This window comes from Buteo buteo, chromosome Z (assembly GCF_964188355.1).
Source record: "Buteo buteo chromosome Z, bButBut1.hap1.1, whole genome shotgun sequence".
NCBI lineage: Eukaryota > Metazoa > Chordata > Aves > Accipitriformes > Accipitridae > Buteo > Buteo buteo.
The window spans coordinates 52507680-52529276 of NC_134204.1; the positions used below are offsets into that span (position 1 = coordinate 52507680).

Sequence of the window (21597 nt, forward strand, 5' to 3'; positions counted from 1 at the left end):
ATGAGTATTTGAATGATTTCCATTTGTTATACTTGCTTCTAAAATTTTTAACTTCAGATGTGCATAGGGTAAATTTATGTTATAAATCTGCAAAACTTGGAAGGGCTTGTATGGAAAACAGTTCAGCAGCTCATCTGTGTTATTTTTAGATCTTGCATCTTCTCCAAAGCTTTTGCGCTAAGCATTTAAGAGTTCTGTTAGGTTTGCTAAAGCCTAACTTCCAGTCCAGTGTATCATATGAAACATTAATGCTTATATGGATCCTGAAAATACAGCTTGACCTCCAGTCCATTTCAGTCATGTCAGGAGGTTCTAAAATATGCCCAGAAGCTATTTATCAGACATGGTATGTCCTTGTGATCTTTCTTACACACTGAAAATAACTCTTTTTTACTGGAGAGCATTAAGCTACCAATAAATTTCTGTATAGTATCACAGATGTCTTCTCTGGCACTGCTGTAATTGATACTGTCCATTTACCATTATTCGTATTATTTGCCAGATTTCTGGAATTGGGGCATAGAAATTCTCCTATGTTGTAGAAATCAGCATGTAGAGACTTAACAACCCTTTTTTTATACCAATTTTATATTTTAACAAATACTAAAAAATTTTCTAAAAATTGTCAACTATTTTTGTTCGCTGAAATACAGATAGGTGAAAAGTGTGGAATGTACTGATGCTTTCAAATGGGTTATAATTGTTATTTTTTCTGTATGTGAGATAGAGCAAAGCTGATTTTTTTCTGTGTATGGACCAGCGTGTAGTACTTTTCCTGACAGGTGGGTATGCAAGTTTTGCCTGCATACTTGGTTGATCTATCTTTTGGTTGACCTGCTTTTCTGCAGATGGGACCCTTGAGTATAACCATAATTAATTTTTCTGGAAACCATATTGTTTGCTCCTGCTAACTGGAGTTAAAATAAGCCTAACAATGGTCAGCAAATTTTTTTTCTGTATTTCTTGTATTATTAAATTAATTTAATAATATAAACATAGATAGGAAAGTTTGGGTTTTTTACCATGAATGCAGGTCAATTTGTAAATGAGAATACCTGTTACAGTAGAGAAATACATGTCTCTGATCAATCCAATACACATAGAAACCTAAAAAGTACAATCATGTCAGAGTATTGCTATATCTTGGTATTCAGAGACAACAGAAGAAATTCTTGTACTTTTATGTGGTACAACAGAGATCCAGAAACTTAACTATGGTGCAGTATTAGCGACTTAAGATGTTTGAACATTGTGCAGAGGTGTAGAGTCTTGAGCAGAAATCTGTCTCCCAGAAACTGAGCCTCACATGTATTCATGCCTCAGAAATAGGTGCTTCTGAAAAAACACAAAACTTCAGCAAAAGGTAAAATGCCTATATGTTGTTGTAAAATGAGCAGATATTCGCATGGAACAATGCTACTTGAGATGGGATGAAGATGAGTGCATTCAGCCTGTGCCTGGCAAGTTTCGTATGGATGCTTGCTGCTGTGCTGTGGGGGCTGCCTGGGGCTCCGACTGTGAGGAGTGTCCTAAGCCTGGCACCAAGGAATATGAGGTTCTCTGCCCCAGAGGTCCTGGCTTTTCCAACAGAGGAGATATTCTAACTGGCAGGCCATTTTATAAAGGTAAGGGTTCATTCTTGGATCTAAAAGTGAATTATAGGCACATCTGAGTGAATATTCTAAGAAAATGCCAGGATTTGTGTCTATGTTTGTTATGTACTTGAGATAAGAGATGTTATAAAGATGTTTGCCTGAAAGAGCTGACCTTACAGCTGGGAAACTCTATGCTTGCATGGTGCTCAAGAGTGTTACAGGAGCCTAGAAGGAAATGGTGCAAAGTTTCAATTTGGTAAGGCGAAAAAGGAAATTAATATGACAGGACTGAAGGGAGGGGAGCTCTAAACAATGAGAATAACAGAAAATGTGCACCTTTTGTAATGTAGTGCTTTGCAAAGAGTAAACTGAGGGTCAGAAGAGGTTATATAAAGTCAGGGAGTTAAGATGTAAACATTAAATATTACTAAAATTTGGCCAAGGTTCTCTGAAAGAGAGCCTGAAGAAGGATGGGTTCTTTCTATGGTTTGCAGAATTAATAAGTGATTAAAAGGGAAAGGTGTCTGTTGCATTAAAATTACAAGGCCAATGATAACAAGGAGCTGCAGTGATAAAGAAGTAAATAAAAGCCATTTGTCCAGTTTTTACTTCACCTCCTGTAGAGCAAAAACAAAACTGAAGAGGCTGGAAACTATTAAGAAAACAGATCTGAGATGTTTTAGGTGACTGAGGTCTGAGAAGAAAAACTGTAAATTTCTGCGTGCAGAAGCTGGAGTACTCCAGAAATGTTTTGGTATTTTATTTATTTTTAAAAGGATGTATTCTGAAGCATTTGTCTTGAAATATGTTGAGTTGCTTGAGAAAAGTTTAACAAATTGGAGCTCTGCTTCACCATAAATAAGCTCTGATTTTCAGTAGTTACTATTCTCAGGCAAAGCTCTCAATGTTCAGTGGTGATTTACTAAACAAATAAGAATTTTAATAATGACATAATTTATTATTTTTATTAAAATTTATTCAATTAGCAATAATAAATTCTTAATTATTTAATAATAATAAAATCTTGTCCACTCCAAGATTTTTGCAAGGTTTTGCTTCTTGTTTCTGCTTTTGTATTTGGATCACACTTTTTCTTCCATTCACGCCAATACGTAAGAGAAGTTTGTTTCATCAGAGATGATTCTTGGGTAAGGACATTCATCCAGCAAATCATAGAGTGTAAGAAAAGCTCATTCAAGTTTGTAAATGCTGTTGGGGGGTTGCATACGAGAGAGGCTGACACACAAAAAACCTTCATTTGTCCTGTGTAAGAGCCTTTAACAGCCTGTGTTATCCAGCTGTCCAGCAGAACACATTTAAAAGAGGTGAAACATTTCATTTGATATTCTACAAAACAAAAAAAACGCTTTTCTGAACTGATCTCCAGATATCACTCTGGCAATCTCCATTTAAAAAAAAAACAATCAACCAGCTAATAGTTACATCTTTTACAAGCTGGCTCAGGAACACCATGAATATTCACTGTGTTAGAAGGCAAAATAGAACACAATTCACATATTGGCATCATGGGCAAAAGAGTCTCAAGTCAAGGTATTCCACTGAATTTGGTTGACTGCTGATTAACATCAACTTTTAATTACTGGTTTGGGTATGGAGAAGCAAAGCAAGCATAAGCAATTCAACAAGTAGGGAAACATCTCTTTTCCCCTATCCGCAGACCTGTCTGCAGCCCAGCACCTCTTCTCCACCCTTCCAGGTGTCCGGCCCCCATAGTCCCGTGGATGAGGCAGTTGGCAGCACAGGGGACACTGCAACGGTTTCTCTTTGTCACCCCCTGTGGCTTAGTCTTTTCTTTCGCTGCTCCTTCCTTCTTACTCATTTCCTGTGCCCTGGCATGCGGCTTCTCCATGGGACAGAGGCCCTCAGGGGTGTTTCTGCTCCACTATGGGTTGTCCACAGCCCATGCTCCTTCAGGATGTCCCAGCCCCAGTGTGGGTCGCTCATGTACTGTAGTCCCTGGGGAGTGTCGCTGCCCCTGCATGGATCACCCACAGGTCATGGTCCCTCAGGGATCTCCCTACCCCAGCCGGGGTTGCATGTGGTGCAGTCCCTCAGAGGTGTCTCTGCCCCAGTATGCGTCCTCCATGGGCTAGCATCCCACAGGGTGTTCCTGCCCCTGCTTGTGTCACCTATGGGCCACATGCCCTGGCATGAATCACCCACAGCTGCAGTCCCTCAGGGGTGTCCCTGCCCTGGTGTGGGTCTTTGACAGGCTGTGGTGCCTCAGGGGTGTCTCTGCCCTGACATAGGTCCTCCAGGGGTTCCTTCTAGGTAATGGAATTCTGCCTTCCAAGAGTGCAGCTCCAGTCGTGCCTCCAGCAATGTCCCCTCCTGCTTGCCTCCTCGGTTTCATGTTTTCATTCTCCTAACCTGTGCAGGAGGAGGTCATCCCTCCAGTCCCCTGCAACCCAAACCCTGCCTTACGACCATTGCAGCTGGCAAGAAGTAACAGGAAATTGCCATTAATTATATATATATATTTGTGCTTAAGAATGCTCTTTTGTTTTTATTTCACAGATATCAATGAATGTAAAGTGTTCCCTGGTATGTGCATGAATGGTAAATGCAGAAACACAATTGGAAGTTTCAAATGTAGATGTAACAGTGGGTTTACTTTAGATATGGAGGAAAGAAACTGCACAGGTAAGTCTGGCATATTCCCCAGTTTTTCCTAGCATCATAAAATAGTCCAGGTTGAAAGGGACCTCAGAAGATCATCTGCTCCAACCTTTTGCTGGGAAAGGGAGGCTGGGTGAGATTATCCAGCACTCTATCCATCTTGAAAACATCCTGTGATGGGGACTTTACCACTTCCCTGGGGCATTTTAAAGGAGTTTGTCCTTGTTGCATAACTTGGTGATCTGGAAACTTAACATGGTTCATTTCCTTCAGTTTCTAAGAGCTTAATCTTCAGACAGAATGGCCAACTGTCTTCAGTTTCCCTTTCAAAAAGTGATTCTTTAATAAATGTAACATTCTTCTTGTACATGTAAATTAGGAATTTTTTTAAATTAGTGTTAAAGATGCTCAGGTCATGCTGTATCAGTACAACCTGAAAAATCAATAAGGATCACCAGCGAAGCCAAGTTCAATGTTCTAACATACGGATTAACTTAATTTATGTTCCTTACTCTCTGGTCATTGTATTACCAAACAGAGACTCCACTGCAAATTTTCATTTAGATTTGATAGCCAAGCACACACAAAGGCACCTTTGCAGTTCTGACTTCAGTGCAACATTAACTCTAGAACAGATGTGCATTTAATTTAAAAGTTTAATATTTTGTTATTTACTGCCTGGAAAAACTGAAACAGAAAATAAGCTTGATAGTTTTCTGGTTATGAGAACCTGGATGCCTGCGTTGTGGGTGGCTCTGTGCTGAAAATGAAGGAGGTTTTTTAATACCACACAGGCGTCTATGAGTGAGTCTGAGTAATATGAAGTGTGGGCGGTAAGGCATGTTAACTGAGGTTGGTCTGGATGTTAATGTTGCCCTAACTGGTGATTTCCTTGGTTTTATAGTGATTGCATTGATGAGAAATGCATTTAACAAACTTTCTTTCTAAACGAACAAGAATAGGTCAGAAAACGTCACCTTACAAAAGCTATTTTTTGTTCTGTTTTTCATTGAAAGTTTCTTCTGATGAAAATGTTCCACTGAGCAGCTGTAGAGAACCACATTTTATTAAATGGAAGACTTTTTTTTTTTTTAAATTAGCAACAAAATGTTTTATAAAGCCTCTAGGAGGCCAGATACTCTCTTAACATCCCAGGCCCACCACATGGGTTACCATCGAACACCTCCTCACATCTGTGTGCGAGGACTGAACTATCTTCATCCGGCAGAAACCTGGCCATGAGGAGTGACACTGAGGCAAAAGAGACTCTTGCATGTGTTGAAAAAAGAACTGGTTTAAATCTTTAGCAGTTTCTTTAGCTAAGCTTATTCTTGCCTAGTTTTCCTCAACCACTTACACAAATGAGTCTACTGTCCAGCCCAGCCCACCAACTTACTGCAAACATGTTGATGCTCTTCTTTGATTCCTTGCTCCCTGGATTTCTTGGATGACAGAACCAATCCTCTGCCCTGTACTGGACTAATGTCTTCATTGTTTCAAATATTCTGTTATTTTTACTCCCTGTAAAGAGTTCATGATTTCTTAATATGTAAAAATTAATGACACAGTAGTAAATGAAGCTGAAGGCAGAGGGTAGAGTGGAGAAATGAAACAAAGGCATTGAACCCTAGTTCACCCCCAAAACACTGGATGAGCAGTACAGTAAGGAAGAGAGAAGTCTGGAAAGATGTGAGGAGATAGTAAATAACAGGCTATCCAGTTCTTCTTTCCAGTCCTCCCCTTCAACACTGACCTGTTTCACTGGATCATACCCATATTACAAATTCCTCTCTAGCTTCCTGCCTCACTACTGGTGTGTCTTACAAAGAGGTCTTGCTTCTCTTCTCTTTTTACCTTCTACAAACCTGCTATAGTTTTCCACAGTAAGTTTCATTCAAACTTAACTAGTAAGACAACCAGTGAACTGTAAATCTAGCTTTCAAAGGAGCTACTTTAGTTCCTAATGGAAGGGGTATCTGTAAGCTTATAATGCTATTATTGGATAAATGTCTTCATAATAAGCAATTTAATATCAGTGGCACTGTAGTCATCGAGTCAGTTGGTCCCTCTGTAATAATACCAACTCATAATTTGTTACAGTTAGTAATTTCCTTAGAAATGTAATCTTAAATTACACTTAATGGAATCCTACTTGTTACATAATATAGTCTATAGTTGAGAGCTCTGAACACATTGCATTATGAATCTTTCACAAACTTCCATATAATCCAATATTCCTGTAAATAGTAAATTAATTTCATTTTTCTCTGTTGATCTATACACTATATATGATTTCAGTAGAGTTAATTTATAATGGCCAAGTGTGCTCTTCTGTGAAAAGTGGGATAACCTTAAACTCTTGTTTGGTTTTTCTACCTCTCCATTACTATAAAATAGACATTGATGAGTGCCGGATCTCCCCAGACTTATGTGGAAGTGGTACTTGTGTCAACACTCCTGGAAGCTTTGAGTGTGAGTGCTTTGATGGTTATGAAAGTGGATTTATGATGATGAAGAACTGTATGGGTAAGTGTTGCCAGTATGACCTGGAGTCTGTCCATTTAATGTAGAAAGCCTGACTGACTGTACTCTTTACTATACTAGGTCTGCTCCACTGAACACTTCATAAGTATAATTATTGTGACTTGAACAAATGAGACAGATATACAGTAATTAGGACAGGTAACTGAACTATGCCTATAGCTTTGCTTGTTCTTTTACACACTTCTGTATAGATATTTTAGAATGGCAGCAACTGTTCATTCATGTAGTTTAAAAGTGACTAATGAGGTATCCAAACATTTGGTAAAGTTAGGAGTAGAAGGCTGGAGTTTCAAAAGCAGTGTGATTCACTTTTCCTTGATTATTCTAGGACTCAAGAAATTCTGAGAGCGTTTCCTGAAAAATCAGATCTCTTTAATCTGTCTGAAGTTGTAAGAATAGATATGGAGACACCAAAAGTTACGAGCCACCTTAAAAAATCTTGAGTTAGTATTGTGGAGTACTTCATGAAGTACATCATGAAGTATATAATGAAATGAAAAGTCTGAGATTTTCATCTTGATGAGGCTGAATGGGTCCTCCTTATTCCTCTTCTTGAAGATTGGATTGACATCTCCTCTCCTCCCACCCTGGATATCCTTGCCTAATTTCCATGACCTTTAAGGATGGTCAGGAGTGGCTTCAAAATGACATTGGCCAGCTCCCTCTCAGCACTCATGGGTCTTTTACATGTCCTTTGTCAGCAGTTCCTTTCCCTCATTTCCCCTCATCTTTTTGCTACTGCTGGTATACCCCTCACACCCCTTGCCAGGGTCAACTCCTGGTGGCTTTGGCTTTCCTAACCCCATCCCTGCAGACTCAGACAGTGCCTCTGTATTTCTCCTGCATCACCTGTCCCTGCTTTTGCCTATTTTATGCTTCCTTTTTGTGTTTGAGTTTTGCCAGGAACTTTTGTGCTCATAATTGAACTCAAGTGGTCCTATGCTCCTGTGTACCAGGAGGCCATGCAGGCCTCCTGTCACCTTTACTTGATTTCCTGCAAATTCTGATGCTTTTAGACTTCAAAAGTCAGCAAAAAATCATTTCCTGAATCACGGATGAACATAACAAAGAATCAAAACTGTGGAAGCTGAATAGCTTTCATGAGAGAGAGCAAATGCAGAGAATCAATTCTGTATGGTGGAGATTTGTTATCTGTAAGGCAAAGGCAGGGAAGCAAGATGTCACATAAATAAGCAGAGGGTGAGGGGATAAGAAGAGAAGTGACTTTTTGAGGGCCTTTTGCAGGAAGTAAGAAAAGGAGGGCGTAATGTTCAATGAAAACATTTTGGAGTTGTGAGGACTATCCAAGTAGGAGTATTGCAAAAGAAGTGTTGAATTCTATCATCAGGCAGTTTCTCCCCTCATAGGAATAACCTGCAAACCCCAATGAAATCTTGGCTAAATACTTAGGCTAATGAAAGATAAAACTAGTCTGCCTCTCTGAATAAAATTCCCTAGTTTCAAGGATAGGTAGCCATAATGCTTCCTGGCGGTCCAAAAGTGTGAGTGCATTCTGCAGCTTGAGCATCTTTCGGTCATTTTTCTCTTCATCCACATCTACAGTGTTAGCTGTTTTTATCAGGTTTGTGAGTCAAATATTCAGTTTGCCATTACGAGCTGTAGCAAGCATATTTCTCAGCCACACAGTGACATAAGGCAGGACCTATCAAACTGAATAGCCATTTAGTTAAAAGTTAACACACACATCCGCATTAATGGCATCCATAGACAACAATTTCAATGCATACGTAAATGGGTGTCTGGTTGCATTAAGAATCACTTTTTTGAAAATGTCATCATATTAATACATTGTTCTAAATGCCAACCATCCACACAGTTGCTGTCTTCTCTTGTGTCCTGTGTCTCCTAGAGTACTTAATTTTAAATTATGAATTTCTGGTTTTCTTGAGGGGAAAAACAGCCATCTTTAGAGTTAATAATGTATAGGTTTTTGTTTGCCCTGTTATGCAGTATGAGGACAGGAGCAGCACTGCTTCAATGACACAATCCTTTTATTTTCTGACCTCCAGATTTTGTTACTTACAGACACCGAGAATTGCTTTTCTCTTTGTTGCTTCTTAGTAATGATTTTATATTTGTCATGGTTTCTTTGCAGATATTGATGAATGTGAGCGCAACCCTCTGCTGTGTAGAGGTGGCACATGTGTGAACACCGAAGGGAGTTTTCAGTGTGACTGTCCTTCGGGACATGAGCTGTCACCATCACGTGAGGAATGCATAGGTGAGTTTCAACTCAGAATAGTAGTCTTCAGCTTTCTGAGAAGAGTGGTCATTTGTGCTATGAAAACTTCCTGTCTCTGGCAAGGATGGGGTCTCAGGAATATTTTATACAAATTCATGCTCCTCCTTTATACGAGTATCTTCAAATTAAAACATTATAACAGATCCTGTAAAACCCCTAGTGCCCTTAATGCTATTGACTTCAGAGGGGGTTATTTTACCAGGCCTCTTAGGGATTATTTAGTAACTCAAAGGACTGTACCAGTCATGCTGGCAACTTTCAAGTCAAATACATACAAGCACAAAGTGAAATTTGTTCCTACTACAGTCACAAAAAAGTATTGTCTCTTATTGAAATGCAGCTCTCCTTTTTGCACATATTTTACCAAAATGGTGAAAAAAATGCAAAAAACATAATGCATATTATCTCTTTCGTTTGATGCATAGTTGCTTCAAGAGTTGGTTTAAATCAGCACACTGTGCAGTTAATGCTCACAGACCAGAAACAAAAAGAGATAAACCTTTGGACACTGGCTTAAACATAATGTTCAGAGCTCCTTACCTTGAACTGGAACATCCTAAGAACAAGAAAGAAATGGAAAAAGCCTGAAAGCCACCAGTTTAAAATAATACCTCTCACTCTCTTTCTCTGGCATTTGAGCAGTTAGAGTTTGCATTCTGAATAACAAGTAATTGATATGGCTGATTCTTTTCCAGATGTAAATGAGTGCTCATTAAGTGACAGTCTCTGCAGAAATGGCAAGTGTGTGAACATGCTTGGAACATACCAGTGTTCCTGTAACTCTGGGTACCAGGCCACTCCTGACAGACAAGGCTGCATAGGCAAGTGTCGTACACCTTCTCCTGTGTATTTGTGCTTCAGCATGTATTGTTTCATCTGTCTTTGTTTTTATATAATTTCATACCTTGCTTTTGAAACTGAGCAGGGCCATCTCATCTGCTGTTAGGCACGTCATGAGCTGTCATGGACCCTTCTTTTACCTTAGAATTATAGAGAAGGTATAAAAAGGTTGTTGCTGTACTGAGCTCTGCAGAATACGTTGAGAAAAAATATTCTTATGGTACTATTCCATTAAAATCAAAGGCTTGAGCTAACAACCAGAAAATACTGCTTAATTTTTTGATCAAGCAAGAACAGCCCCATGCATTGATAGCTTCTCTTTCACTTTTTCTCTTTATTTTATGCATCTCTTAAATCCTTAACTGGAGTAATACTGAATTATGTAGTTGTCATCACACTGGTAAGGAGAACAGAGGTATTGAGATTTTTTTATTTGTTGATTTTGTTTATTTTTTTGCAAAAACATAAATTTGTGCTACTTTTCAAGCTTTAATGAAACGTAAGTTACTTCATTACTTCCCACATGTTGTGTTTTGCACTTTTTTTTTTACATCTGTAGTGATACATATAAACAAAAGCAACAACAAAAAGTAGCCACTTGCTCCCACAGATGAAAATGCAGTTGAAAGAGAGAAAGCTGAACAAAATATAAATCAGAGACAGTAGAGTGAGAACAAAAATTCATAATCATGTCACTGATAAACTGTTTCATCTGCTAAGTAAAATGGCAGAGAAGATGACTTTTCCTTATTGTCCTGGTTTCGGCTGGAATTGAGTTAATTTTCTTTCTAGTAGCTGGTATAGTGTTATGTTTTGGATTTAGTGTGAGAATAATGTTGGTAACACGCTGATGTTTTCAGTCGTTGCTAAGTAGTGTTTATAGTAAGTCAAGGATTTTTTAGCTTCTCATGCCCAGCCAGCAAGAAGGCTGGAGGGGCACAAGGAGTTGGGAGGGGACACAGCCAGGACAGCTGACCTAAACTGGCCAAAGGGGTATTCCATACCATGTGACATCATGTCCAGTATATAAACTGGAGCGAGCTGGCTGGGGGTGGGTATTGCTGTTTGGGAACTAACTGGGCATTGGTCGGCAAGTGGTGAGCAATTGCATTGTGCATCACTTGTACATTCCAATCCTTTTATTATTATTGTCATTTTATTATTGTTATTAATACCATTATTAGTTTCTTCCTTTCTGTTCTGTTAAACTGTTCTTATCTCAGCCCACAAGTTTTACCTTTTTCCTTCTGATTCTCTACCCCATCCCACTGGGTGGGCAGGGAGTGAGCGAGCGGCTGCATGGTGCTTAGTTGCTGACGGGGGTTAAACCACAACACTTACAGAAGTAGACTTACTACTACTTATGTTGCTTCCCCAGATATTGATGAATGTATGATAATGAATGGAGGCTGTGACACCCACTGCACTAACTCAGAAGGCAGCTATGAATGTAGCTGCAGTGATGGCTATGCTCTAATGCCCGATGTCAGGACATGTGCAGGTAGGTTTGAGTACCTTAAAAGTTCCAGCATCATATCTTTCAGCCAATATGAACATAGTGTTCTTTTAGCTGAGCCGTACCAGGGTGACAGAATTATTATCTCCTTTTTTTTCTTTTAATTCAGATATTGATGAATGTGAAAACAGTCCAGATATCTGTGATGGTGGACAATGTACTAATATTCCAGGGGAATATCGCTGTCTCTGTTTTGATGGATTTATGGCTTCTATGGACATGAAAACTTGTATTGGTAAGTTGCTGTATGCACCAAATTTAATGCAAGTCTAAAAATTCTGTAGCTAATGTTTTAGGATGTTCTGCTGAATCCTTGAAAGTGGATATTGAAACTATATTATACAAAAAAATAACCTGTAAATCTTTCTTGCATGTCACTATAGATATCAGGAGGGTGTGTGCACACACATACGGAGGAGAAACCAGTTATATGTAGTGCTGAGCAAAGCTGTCCTGAGCTGGTTCTTTTTTCCATAGAGTTGAATTTTAAGATTTTCTTTTCACCTTCACTTTTATGTTATTCCATGTATTTGTTTTCAATTTTGCACACATACTCCATGTTTACGCAACCAACTTGAATGTTTAGAACTTATCTCTTCAATAATTCTTTCATATTAGCCATGTTAGTAGCTGTAAAATCAGAATACTTTTTTTTCATTTTATACACAACTCCTCTTAAATGTTCTTCTCTAGGAAAACAGTATCCGATATTATGGTTAGAAACCCACAGTGAGAAAATGTGAATTTCTGCCACATATGTAATTGCTTTCCTTGCTAACAGCATCATCCAGTTTGTCAAAAAGCCTTTGAGATAACTACAGTTTCTTACTGAACCTAACACTACTTTCAACAAAGTACTTGATTTTTTTTCAGCAGAAATATTTGCAGTATCTTGTATTTGTTTGACAGTGTGTGAAATTAGGTGATCTTTGCCATTTAACTAGTGTAAAATTGGAGCTATTTGAATAAAGTCAAAAAGTTGATAAAGGTGTAACTAATAAGATGACTATGTTTTAACTACAAGTTTTTAATCAGATCTTTAATTGTAAGCTATTTAGCTTTCAAATGAGGTAAATTCTGGAATAATGTTAAAGCCTTGTATTATAGCTGAAAGCCTATACTGAAGATTTAGCATGCAGCATAAGAATCTAAAACACAGTTCAGGTACAAACTACATTATTCTTTAGGAGAGGTTTTGTTCCTAATGGAAAGTTTTCATCATATATGCAACACTCAGTAAAATTGCAAAGAACAGGGAGATATCAATAGCAAACATACCTCACTCTTGAAACTTCAGTCACATCAAGGCAGCAAGTGCTGAGCAGTCACATTGTTGAGGTGTCTGGGAAGGGAGTCTGGCACAAGAGCACATCTACAGTCCTGATGCCCTGTTTTACCTTGTGACTATTTTTTTTTAATATGAGGTTGTGGGAAGACTTTTCTAGTTGTGGTTTATCACTTGTTCTTTCTGCAAGGGTCTTTCCCCAGTTCACCTGCAGCCTGACTTCTCGTTGAATGTTGCTTTTCTGGTGGCTTTGTGTCTTTGTATGTGCCAAAGATAGCTCTAACTTTTGGAAGCATTTCTTCTCGAGGGCATGATCTCAATGTCTCTGCTCTTTATCCTTTCCCAAAATGCCTTTCAGCAACACCATTAGGACAATGGTTATTGAGCTCTTCTTTCATTCCTACTTAACCTCAGCTTTGATAGACATTTTGATTTTTCTTCCTCTCTTGAAATGTCTTGAAGTTTCTTTCAGCTTCTTTCACAATCAGAGGGACTTTGTTTCTTGTCAGCAAGGAATTCGCCCCACCACACACAACATACACACTTGGGATCGTTGACTAAAAATTATTTCCTAGCTACCCATTTTCTAATAGCATAGCAGAGTAATAAATATAGGTCTGTACTAAAAGCTGCCAGTGATCCATAGGAATTCTCCGAAACCTAAATAGAAGGCTGTGCCAGAGCTACTTATAGCCATAAGCTACTAAGAAAAGGAGTTTGAAGTTCCCTTGAGGTGTTAAGAGTTCCCTATTTAATATGCTTCATAGTTCAGGCATTTCCAGTGAGATTTTGGAAGAAATAGGTCAATCCTTATGTTCCAGGGGTGTCTCTGCAAGCAGAACTACAAAGGTAAGTCTGCACCTTTTGCAACTGGGGAGACTTAAGAGCATGGCAGCTTTCCTTTGCCTCATAGTGTGACAGCTGAATATACTAGGGAAATAAAGGTTGCTGTAGTGGGAGTGTTTAGAAGACTGAGAAAATCAGCCCTGTTTTAAAATACAAAACTAAATTTTACTAAATTCATTTAATAACAACACATTTGCCAATGGTCAGTTCTTACACAATATTGATTATTACTATTGCACATACAAAACTTAGTTTTTAACCATCACATTCTAAATTATATGCAGGTATACAATACCACAGAGCTGTTATGGGTAGTTTGCATTGACTGGCTTCCAGACCTTGGTGTTGCTTAGGCACAAAGGTCAAGGTGATCAGGCTTGAGCACTTGTCTACAAGAAAAGCTGGAACTGAAGTGGGTCTGTCTTCTTTCTTCTCCAATTTTCCATGTTTATGTTTTTATGCTATTGCCCCCCTCACAAAAAGGAGGATCCCTTCTACTCCTTTTATGGCTTATCTTGTTTTCTTGTCTTGCCAGTCATTCTTCTGGTGTACCTGTGAGGTTTTCCTGCCTATCTGAAGTCCCTTCTGCCGATATTGTCTTTTGTCTGGCAATTTCTATGACTTTGATGTGTCCTACATGCAGCTATGCCCATTTTTCTTTGTCCTTTTGGCAGTCTCCCTGCTCACATCCTTATGCAAAACTGTGGCTATGCCATCACAGTATTACACAATACTTACATGCTATTGCTAGTTACACTGTTTTAACATGCTTATATTGGGGGTTAAGGCAAGCTAATATTAATTATATGCCAATTAATACACTTTTAATTTATATGTGATGTGGGCGTCTGCTTTGGCTGCATTACATGACATCTTACTTTTCTCAAAAGGACAATTGCAAGTACCAGAAATGCCTTTTTGTCCACAATGCAGTAACTTTCTTTAATGTCATAGTATAATACTGTTAGTTAATATCATTTCAAGGGACGAATGGAAATACTGGACAAGGTATTTGAAAAGCTTTTGGGCAGTATGGCCCCACTACAGTATGACTCAGAACACTCATATGAAACTCCTCAGTTATCTGCTTGACAGGTGCCCAATTCTAGTTTGTTCTTATACCTGTTTCATTGTTTCATAAGATTCATCGTCTTTCCTAAGTTGAATTCTTATTAAAAAAACTGATTGAGTGTAGCGTTCGCCACATATCAAGGTGCCGCGATTAGATCACTGGTTGGCCCAGACCAGGGAAAGAGACAGATAACACACACAGTGTGAGCGCCAACTTCCCCCTTTTATTGCGCAGTTAATTCCTTTTATACTAACAAGGGTAGGCAGGATTACCGATACGTCATAAGGCTGCGACTAACCCTTCGTCTTTCCGTGACATCGTGAGATCTTCCGAACGCCGAACCCTACAATTGAGTTCACTTTATTATTTTTTATAATTTTGAAAAATGCTATTCAGAGGTATCGACACACTTGTATATATCATTATTTAATTTTAAGTAGTGATGAAAATGTGCAAATTGAAACCTGTAGGTAATGTCAGTCCAGGAAAAGTAACCAATTTAATGTATAAATTCTTCTTTGGAAGAAAATTATAGCTATATTACGATCAAGAATATGTTTTTTTAAAATCCTTTAAAGCCGTTCTTGTAAGAAGTAATTGACTTCATAGCCCAATAATTAGCATTCTGTACTATGGTATTTGGACTACACATTCATCCTTACTTGTTTTTAGGGATTTAAAAGAATACAGAATGGAACAGCTGAAATATATTATGATGAAGATTAATAAATGCCACATGTTGCAGGAGTGGACCATGCTTCTGATATTTTCACCTGAATGGAAGTATTCCAAAAGACAAAGTATGCAGTTAAATGGCAGTAATGTTCAACTAATATTGAATTTATGTGCACTTACAGATGTGAATGAATGTGATTTGAATTCCAACATCTGCATGTTTGGGGAGTGTGAAAACACTAAAGGTTCCTTCATTTGTCACTGTCAGCTAGGATATTCAGTCAAGAAAGGAACCACAGGATGCACAGGTAAAGCAAATTTCCAGCATATACGTCATGGTATGCACATATCTTGATTGGCTTTCAGGTAAAATACATGCACAAGTGTTCACACACAAGTGAGAGATTGGTATTTATACATAACAGTAAATTTGAGACTACATATTTTACATTTGTCAGCATGTATCCAGAGTTTGAAAAAGTACCTTCCTTTACCAGTATCGTTATAATACGAGAGACCCCTTACATAACTGTAATTGTAAAGACAAAGCTTTTTTCAGTATAGGTTTGGGGAAACATAGCTTGGGTGGGCACAGCTGCATTTGTATTAGAAGTTTTTTAGCAGTACTCATTTGTCATACATACTTAAAGTATGAACTCATCTGTCAACTGAAGCTGCAGGAAATGACCCTGTAGTCTAAGAACAAGACAGAAGGAAAAAAAGTAAAAGAAAAGAATAAAAAACAGTGATGATGTAAGAGGAAAAGTATATGCCGTCCTTCAACCCATGCTAACAAGTTTTAAAGAATCATAGTCAGTCAGTTTCAAACTCTATGAGTTCCTGTGATAGTTAAGCAGTAACTTCTCTTGTGCAAGCTGGGTCCACAGCATTCAGGAAGCTAAGTTCATCCAAAATTATTCTCCTGGGAAAGTTGACAGAATTTCACCTATAATTTGGTCTTTAACAATGTGTTCTGTAATTACTAAGATCTTGGACTAACCATTCTTGCAACTGAAATGTGCCTGTGCACCCAAAGGTCTCATCCCATTTTTAGACATATAAAGGTCAGCATATTTAAAATGTATGGAAAACAGCTTTAATTTCAAACTGAAAAGCAGTTGTAAGAAAGCAGACTAATTCTGTCGTGTTTACAAACAATGAACAAAATGAAAAGACAATTGTCACTATTTTTTATTAATTTATAATACAAAGCAACTTGCTTGAGTTATTCTGTAGTCTTGAACATTTGTTTTTTTAAAGGACTGCAAACCTGCACAGTGGAAATAAGCAACATGTAAAAGGAACATAATTTGTAGTAGTCCGGTGCTCTTGATGTAAATACTGATAGTTTATTTTGTGCTTGTAGATGTGGATGAGTGTGAAATTGGCGCTCATAACTGTGACATGCATGCCTCATGTGTCAATGTACCAGGAAGTTTTAAATGTAGTTGCAGAGAAGGATGGGTTGGAAATGGTATTAAATGTATTGGTAAGTATACAGAAAATAACGCTTTTCCCTTTTTTCATTTTTTTTCTTTTCTTTTTTTAATGAAAGCAGGTAATATGACTGTGTGATTACTCCATTAGAAATGAAGTGTTACTCTTCTATCTGCTGTACTCTGTGGATAGATGGGTATGCAAGCTTCTTATGTTTCAGGGGTTTGGTTTTCTGAGAAAAAAAAAAGGTTTTGTCTCAGAAGCCTGTCTGTGTAACGTCTTACGGAATTAACAATGTATTTTAGAAAGTTTACATACAACTGCTAGAATGTGCAAAATAAAAAAAAGGTCTAAAATAAAATGCAATTGTTTTGTGATTTCCTGCCAGTAAGATACTATTTCTGTTACTTAATATCATTTTTTGTAAATGTACTGTAGTATATCTAGTTTATAGCCCCTAATGTGAAGCAGATTGGACTTGAGGTATGGGAAACTTGATTCTGCTTTTGCTGGGCTGCTAGAGTAGCATTGTGTCCCCTTGCCTTCATTTTTTAGGTTGATATGTAAAGATTGTAAAAAAAGATTTTTTTCAGAACATTTAGGGATGTATGGAATGCGAGCTTCATTTAAGAATTAGGCTTTATTGGTGTAAAATGTGAAAGAAAAATACCATATTACGAGATTTTACTGCAGGCCAGATCTTCTAAGCTTTCTAAGCCATATCTGACAAAAAGGGGAAGGTCCCCTGGTCTTTATTATTATCATTTAATTAAAAATATGTGAGGTTCTACTAAGTAAATAAAAAGTTTCATTTGAAGGAGAAAACTTTAAAAAGTTTTTCCAGCAGCGTCCTCATAGTTAGAATAGCTCCTGGATATAGCATTCTTCCAGGAGACCGCTCTGCAGATGGGTGAGAAGGGAATGTCGGCTACCCCATAGCACTAGCTAGTGTGACTGATTTGTCATGGACCCATATGGCCGTTCCCATCAAATGGGCCCTTGAGGGGAAGGGAAGTTTCTTCTTTCTTTTTCTATGTGTTTTTTTTTGTTTGTTTTTTTTTTTTTTTTTAGTCCAAGTTGACATCCAAGTAAATAAGAAAGCTTGCATTAACTTTCATGGGGTTACATTGTTTTCACATTCTTCTGTTACTTGAGAAGTCTCTCTAAATGTACGGCAGATTTTCACCTCACTATATTTCTTTGGTTTATTGTTTTTTTAACTAATTTTTAATTCAAGTTCTTTAACATGATATTAATGTTCAAGTAACAAGTCAGCTGAATTCCATCTGTTGCTTGGAAACATTTTGCCCAATCCCAGACATTTTAATTTAAAGGAAGAAATATTAAAATGAAATCACAGCAGATTAACCCTGCATCTTCTAATGACAACTTTGTGTATTTATGGAGACATAAATAATCTTTGCACTTGTTAGCTTGACAGTTAATTGTAAGCCAGGTATACTAACTGCTTATTTACCGCTTGCACTCTTTTGCCCATGATGTGCAGATCTTGATGAGTGCTCCAATGGGACCCACCAGTGCAGCGTGAACGCTCAGTGTGTGAACACCCCAGGGTCATACCGCTGTGCCTGTGCAGAAGGATTTACTGGGGATGGATTTACTTGTTCTGGTACGAAGTTTCTGTGAAAGCTGACTTGTCCCTGGTTGTTTCTCTTGTATGGAAGATTTGCAAACTAGATCTAAGCGCAAAGTGCAAGATAACAAATGTAAAAGTGTCTTAAGATCAGGATTCTTCCCATCTGCTGAAGAAGTGCTAACAAAGGCAACTGTTTGTTCCTTTGATTTGTGTGCCAAATTGGACCCACTGGACCCATTTGTTGGGTGAAGTTCCTGTCTGCTCCTTCTTTTTCCTCCTCCTCCTCATGCCAATTTTTTTGAATGTGCATGTGCTGCTTGCAGCAGCAGTCTTTCTAGTTAAGAATACAAAACACCAGCTCTCTGTTATGGTTCCTGTCTTGTAGGCCATGTCTGTCTCTGGCAGGGAAGGCATCATCTGTTTTTCCCTCACTATGTTAGTTGAACAGGATTTAATCATGAACACGGGACTTTTTGAAAAGAAAAACAAATTACAGTTGAAAAATATTGCCCATTATCTCTGCATTTAAATTTGTTGGTAAATGTTCACTTTTAAGAATGAACAATGTTTAACACACAGCAAGTGATTCAAAATAAATGACATGTAAAAGATTATATAAGGTGTAAAGATTTTATATTAAGCATTAATGGCCGAGTATTGAGTTACTGTGGTTTTTATCACTGACAGAGTGGAGATGCAACAATATCTTTGGTCTTGAATTCTAACATGACCTTTATGTGGTCAAAAAGTTTGAAGTATTGAAAGAATGCATACTAATGATAGTAAAATACCTAGAAACTAATGTGAATGCATTCATTATTAGCTAACTAGCTCATTTAAAATCAAAATTAATTTATACCTTAACAAGACAGTCTTTTGATTAGAATTGTAAGGTTTCTTTATTTCAGAATAAGGATCTTCAAATACTATTTGTTTATGTGTTTCAAGTTTGTGGTTAATGAACAAGAATGTCCATCCCTTTTACTAACACACCATGTTTCAGATTTTCTGTTTTTTAAAAATCAGATGCAATACTAGGGATTGACTAATAAAATGAAGACATTATATTGGAAATTTTTTCAGACAATCATAAGCATATCTGACAAAATTATGAGTCCCTATGATGACTGCAATGGTGAATGCCTTCCTTTGTCATTCTGCTCTTCTATAGCTCTTAAAAAAAAAAATCACTTTTGGGACATAGTAGGAGAATCCCCAGTAGTGTGCAAATGGTAGTTGTAAAATTCATAATCCTCAAAGAATATTTTCTAAAATGCATATGAAAATAATTTTCTATGTATGATTCACTTAAGAAAGTTTGCCTTCTGAATGTGTTTTATGTCAAAGTAACATAGCAATATGTACCAGGAGACTTAAGTTTTGACTTTGTAAGCAAAATATTCAGCTTATTTGTCAAAGCTAATAGTACTGAATCTGAAAATCCTGCATTATTAATAAAAAATTTAATCTGTTAATAAAAAACAAGGAGTAAGGAATCATGGCAGGGTAAAAAAAATAATTTTGGAGTGGCGTTATGTTTGATTTTCTGCATTCTTTCAATTTACTTCATCTTCAGGTGTAAATGTTTTGGTTTATATCAACAATACTCAACAGCATTATTATTTTGAATGTCAGGATATTATTTATATTTTGGTAGTAAAACATGGTTTTGAAGAAATTTTCTGTCTCCTGCAGATGTTGATGAATGTGCAGAAAATGTTAATCTGTGTGAAAATGGACAGTGTCTGAATGTCCCTGGTGCCTACCGTTGTGAATGTGAGATGGGATTCACTCCCGCCTCGGACAGCAAGTCGTGCCAAGGTAAGCCACTGGTACTTCAGGTTTGTTTTCCGAGTTTGGATTGACTGCTATAAAATAAAAAACAAGAAGTGCTGGAAGGACCTCAACCTGGAAGCAGAACATTCAGCACGTGCTTCACGTATAAGTAATTTTTTCAAGCAAGGATTATTTTGCAGTGTGAATTATGTTGAAGCTAGCTTTCATCTTATTAAGTTTTCCTGGCCTTGGTCCAGAAATTCCAGAGTAGATGTTTGGTTCAGTAATTTTATTTTTTTAATTATTTCTCTTCCTTTTGTCACTAGTGAATAGTGTGTGGAAAACCCTGTGTTCATCACTATTTTATTTAGTATGTTTACACGGGAGACACAAACTGCATTAAGTGACCTCATTTTAAAATAAATGTTTTCAGGAAAATTGAATCACTGCTGTATTTAACAAGTTTTTAACACTCCTTAAAATGCATACTGGAGATTTTTTATCATCACCCTTTCTCTCTCAATATTGTACCAGATCATCTGAAGTGCAAAAGGGATTATTATCTTTCTAGTCCAGTTTAGCTTCTATTCCCTGTTGTGTTCTTATGTCTTTTTTTTGTCTAATGTAAGCGAACTGTATATTAGATAAAGTCTTTTTAGCAGGTGCTCCAAAGCTTTTTAGCTTATTCTATATTTAATTATGGAAACCTCGTAACATCTTAGGAAATTAAAATTCTTGATGAGACTTTAAAAACAGATTCCAAAATGTAGTCTCTAAAATTCAATCCATAACTTGGCATGTTCAAACATTCAGGTGTACATGTATGAATCAAATTTCCAGCTGTAGAAAAATTGCAGATGTTTCTGAAAAATTAGCTATGCAACTGTTTTGGTCAGATCTGTTAATAGTCACCAAGTATTGTCGATCACCTTTACTGAATTTCTCAGTGCAGCTCAGTTAGTTAGTCATATTACAGACATGCCAATGTTCTAGTAAAAATCCCCAAATAGATATCAGCCAATCAATGTTTTGAAAAGCAGTACGATTCTCATTCTTGGGACAGCGGGTCACCAACATTTGGCTTTTTAATTGGTCCACAAGGATGCTCTGAAAGATAAATAGTAGAATTTTGGAAAAATCCTTGGTATATTGGTATATTACTGTGATTCCAACAGAGATCTGAAAGCATTCCATAGATTAAATTGTGCTGTTGGAGAACTAAAAGATCTGGGTGCTGAATATTTGAAAGAAGTTATCTTCTTTTTTTTTTTTTAAGTTGATATATTAATTTGTCCTATGATAAGGTGACTTCCTGGCTGATTACTGCACTCAAAGGACAAAATCCAAAGCCTGGATTTAGTACAATTATTTTCATACAAATAATTCATCCAATTTCTTCAGAAATCCTGAGATGTCAGTACATTAGTTTCTTAATGATACAGTCTTTTCCATAACTTTATAAAGCTTCATCTGAACACAAGTTGTGTTCGTGACCTGATTTGGAGGTTATT

The 21597-nt window shown here is 37.3% G+C and overlaps 1 protein-coding gene across 1 annotated transcript in view; it reads left to right on the forward strand.

Moving 5' to 3' along the window:
• FBN2 (fibrillin 2) overlaps window positions 1-21597 on the forward strand; it is a 173808-nt gene that overhangs the window by 107499 nt on the left and 44712 nt on the right. Inside the window, exons 24-34 of the mRNA XM_075019653.1 lie at window positions 1398-1625; window positions 4134-4259; window positions 6633-6761; window positions 8896-9021; window positions 9738-9863; window positions 11261-11383; window positions 11508-11633; window positions 15459-15584; window positions 16643-16765; window positions 18221-18343; window positions 20006-20131. Of these exons, the coding sequence (XP_074875754.1) occupies window positions 1398-1625; window positions 4134-4259; window positions 6633-6761; window positions 8896-9021; window positions 9738-9863; window positions 11261-11383; window positions 11508-11633; window positions 15459-15584; window positions 16643-16765; window positions 18221-18343; window positions 20006-20131 (1482 nt within the window). The remainder of the gene's footprint in view (window positions 1-1397; window positions 1626-4133; window positions 4260-6632; window positions 6762-8895; window positions 9022-9737; window positions 9864-11260; window positions 11384-11507; window positions 11634-15458; window positions 15585-16642; window positions 16766-18220; window positions 18344-20005; window positions 20132-21597) is intronic.